The sequence below is a fragment of the Theropithecus gelada genome, unplaced genomic scaffold (genome assembly GCF_003255815.1).
Source record: "Theropithecus gelada isolate Dixy unplaced genomic scaffold, Tgel_1.0 HiC_scaffold_3351, whole genome shotgun sequence".
NCBI classification, from domain to species: domain Eukaryota; kingdom Metazoa; phylum Chordata; class Mammalia; order Primates; family Cercopithecidae; genus Theropithecus; species Theropithecus gelada.
In genome coordinates, this window is record NW_020259856.1 from 896 (window position 1) to 4,642 (window position 3,747).

Here is a 3,747-nt window from a genome sequence, read left to right on the forward strand (position 1 = left end):
AATTTTTTATTTCAGTCAATGTGTGCTATCTTCAATCAGAAACCACAACAAAAAATTAAAAATGTATTATGCAAAATTCACAAGACAAAATTAGTGTAAAAATATGAATAAGTAAACTGTCAAATAATGATTTTTGTAAGTTTGTAGGATTTGTGCTTCTGACCTGTACCAAGACCTCGGGACCCCCAGGTTGGAGAACTGAGCGCTGGCACAGTGGAGTCAAGAGGATGGAGCCCGGTGGGGGTGCGTTCTCCTCTGGGCTCACACACTGCACACCTTCTCTCATCTGACCATCCCAAATGGCGTGAAATGCCCAGGCAGCACCATCAAAGCCCCCTTCCCTTGTGAAGACAGCCTACCACATTCAAAGGAAAAGAACTAGCTTGAACACATTCCGCAGTTGAACAGGGAGACACGGGAGAGGATCCTTACCTTTTCAACATCATCAGCATAGGCAGAAAGACCTGGCTTCAGTGCTTTGAAGGTTTCATGGGTCAAGGTGGGAGTTTCTAAGGGGAAAACATGTTGAAAAGGGTACAACTATGAATACACACACGAGAACACATACAATCACAACTAGCCACACTTTTTAAAGACAGACACTGACAATACAGACCAATCCCCAAGTGGCAGGGGCCCTTCAGCTATTCCTTGTCTAAATTCTGACTCTTTGCTCATCAGAACAAGATGAGTATAATACCTAATGTCTTGGCCAGAACGTTACTTATTATTTTTTAAAAATTATATTTATTATAATTATTTTTTAAAAATTATATTTATTATAATTATTTTTTTTTTAAAGAGATGGGCTCTTGCTATGTTGCCCAGGCTGGTCTTGAACTTTTGGGCTCAAGCAATCCTCCTATCTCAGCCTTCTGAGTAGCTGGGACTACAGTTGCAAGCTACTGTGCCCTGCATTTTACTTTTTAAGAATCCAACTTTACGGCCGGGCACGGTGGCTCACGCCTGTAATTCCAGCACTTTGGGAGGCTGAGGTGAGCAGATCATGAGGTCAGGAGTTTGAGACCATCCTGGAGAATATGGTGAAACCCCGTCTCTACCAAAAATACAAAAAAATTAGCTGGGTGTGGTGGCGGGTGCCTGTAGTCCCAGCTACTTGGGAGGCTGAGGCAGGAGAATTGCTTGAACACGGGAGGTGGAGGTTGCAGTGAGCCAAGATGACACCACTGCACTCCAGCCTGGGTGACAGAGCGAGACTCCATCTCAAAAATAAATAAATAAATAAAAAATAAAAATCCAACTTAACTGAAGATAATTTACATACGAAACAACTACATCGGTGTTACATTTTAACACAGTTAATTCTTGCTAATTCAATAAACAGAGGAACAGGACAAGTGACTTCAAATTGAAAATAGGAACACCATTTCCTTGATTCTGAAATGAATTTATTACAGGGTTCTCAAGATTAGGTTTTTTCTTCACTTTAAAAAATGCACTGTTTTAAACTATCAGGAGTGGCATGAACTCGTGCATGCAACAAGGAGGAATACTAAATTCAGACACGAAGACTGGACCAGAAAAGATCAGGGACAAAACTTTTTGCAAGGTCTTTTCTCTCCAAAGAGAAAACCCTGGGACATGGCTCCAAAAGCATCGCAGGCTGATGTCTATTGCACACTTAGCTTTGAAGAAGCTTTACTTTTTAATTAATTATTAAGTTTTAAAAAGTTCCATTAAAAATTTTTTTTTTGAGATGGAGTTTCATTCTTGTTGTCCAGGCTGGAGTGCAATAGCATGATCTTGGCTCACTGCAACCTCCGCCCACCAGATTCAAGCGATTCTCCTGCCTTAGCCTCCTGCATAGCTGGGATTACAGGCTTTGAAGCCACTTTTAGAGATAAGCATATATGGCATCTAAATATTTCACTACTGTAATAAGTTACAAAATAAATGGAGTCAAAAGTAAATACAATACACCACCCAGCTTTGGAGTCTCCAGCGCCAGCAGAACCGTGCAATGCCAGGATGGTGTCTACCCCACAGGTTCTAGGTCAGCCAAGAAGAGCGTGGGACACCAGGGGACCTGCCTGACAGGGGCTGCAAACTCTCACTGGCTATGGCTAGAGACACATGGAGGGCGAACCTCAGGGTCACAGGCACGAGACGGGTATCAGGGAACCAAGGGAAGAGGGTGGTCGGAGAGCAGAGGAAAGGGTGGCAAGGGGGACCCCTCAAGAGAAGCCGCCCATCCCGGCCTGAGGCCCACCCTAGAAGCACAGCCAACGGGGTCCAGGCTCCAGCTCCCTTCTCCAGCTGAGACCCCTCTCGGCTGTTGCCCCTGGCCATCTTGGCCCACCTGGCAGCTCCTGGTCAAGCCCAGGAGCCTTTGCTATTTATCTGGCTTTCCTGATTTTCTGGCTCCCATGGGCCTGAATCTGGGGATACTTCCTGTCTGAACTCCCCACAAAGCCCCAAACAGCCACTGGCCTAAATCCTGGTCCTAGCCACCTGACCTGCTGGTGAATGTGGGGAGGGGACGGGCCACCAAACACCCTCAAGGTCTCAGCTGCCCTTCAGCATGATCACCACTCACTAGTGTAAGAATGATCTGGGACTCCCGGGAAATTCAGATTCTTGGACCCCAGCCTACATCGGCGTCAGCATCTCTGGGAAATTGCATTTAGACAAGCTCCCAGGTGAGTCTGCGGCAGGGGACCTGGCCAACACCGTAGCACAGGGGAGAAGATCCCGAGAGCCCTGCCATGAGAGGCGGGTACCTCTGGGGGGCCGGGCGAACTGGAAGACGTGTACTCGGGTGCCAGTGCTTCCTGCATCAAACATGATCCCGTAGAAGACCTCGTGCCCGTCTGCAGCTGTCCCCTGGGGACTGTGGGCCTGCTGACCCCACCGGGTCCCCGGGGCTGCCCTGGTGATGCTGAAGAAGGCCTGGGTGGCGGTGGCCCGGTGCCACTTGATGTAGGCAACATAGATGAACAGGCCCACACACAGCCCCAGGGGGTATGCCACCTTCGCCACCCGCAGGCTCCCGTGGTTGGATATTTTTCTCATCCTTGTCTGCCAAGGACCGTGCTGCGGCTGCTGGTGGGAAGGGGGAGAGGCAGGAAGAGCACGTTAGGGTGCCAAGTTCCAAGGAGAGTCAGACGTCCCCAGGTCCAGGGACAAAATGTTCAACCTGAAACCGCTCCATGTTCCCCACAGGAATCAGAAGCTTCATTTGATCCTCATAATGATTCCAGAAGGTGTGAGCCCATCTCACGGAAGAGGAACTGAGGTTTATAAAGGCAGGACAGCCTGCTCAAGGTCGCACACCTTGCAGGTGCTGACCTGGCGCACAGGCCACAGCTGCTGCCTCCTCTAAGGGAGGGTCCCACCGGCAGCTTGGGACACATGGCGATTTATGTAAAAAAAAGCCACATGTAAATGGTGTTCCCAAACTGTTCATGGGAACAGAAGCACATATCTGATTCAGTCTTTCAATCCTCAGTTATTCTTCTATTCAGGCAATTTACTTTTCGAAAGGTTTAAACTCCAGCCCTTGGGCAACTACTGAGAGCCCCAGACAAACCTGAAAAATGTAGCTCGTTTTTCTGGAAGTTTCTTTTTTTTTTTTTTTTTTTTTTTTTGAGACGGAGTCTTGCTCTGTCGCCCAGGCTGGAGTGCAGTGGCCGGATCTCAGCTCACTGCAAGCTCCGCCTCCCGGGTTCACGCCATTCTCCTGCCTCAGCCTCCCGAGTAGCTGGGACTACAGGCGCCCGCCACCTC

The 3,747-nt window shown here is 48.5% G+C and overlaps 1 protein-coding gene across 1 annotated transcript; it reads right to left on the minus strand.

The window, feature by feature from the left end:
- Window positions 1-432: 432 nt before the first annotated feature.
- LOC112617689 (ectonucleoside triphosphate diphosphohydrolase 6-like) lies at window positions 433-3,571 on the minus strand (the record flags this gene model as incomplete). The annotated part of the gene is made up of 3 exons (XM_025374397.1): window positions 3,551-3,571; window positions 2,742-3,060; window positions 433-509 (listed from the first exon to the last, which is right to left on the minus strand). Coding segments are annotated over exons 2-3 (369 nt in total), but the record flags the coding sequence as incomplete, so codon positions are not given.
- Window positions 3,572-3,747: the final 176 nt, after the last annotated feature.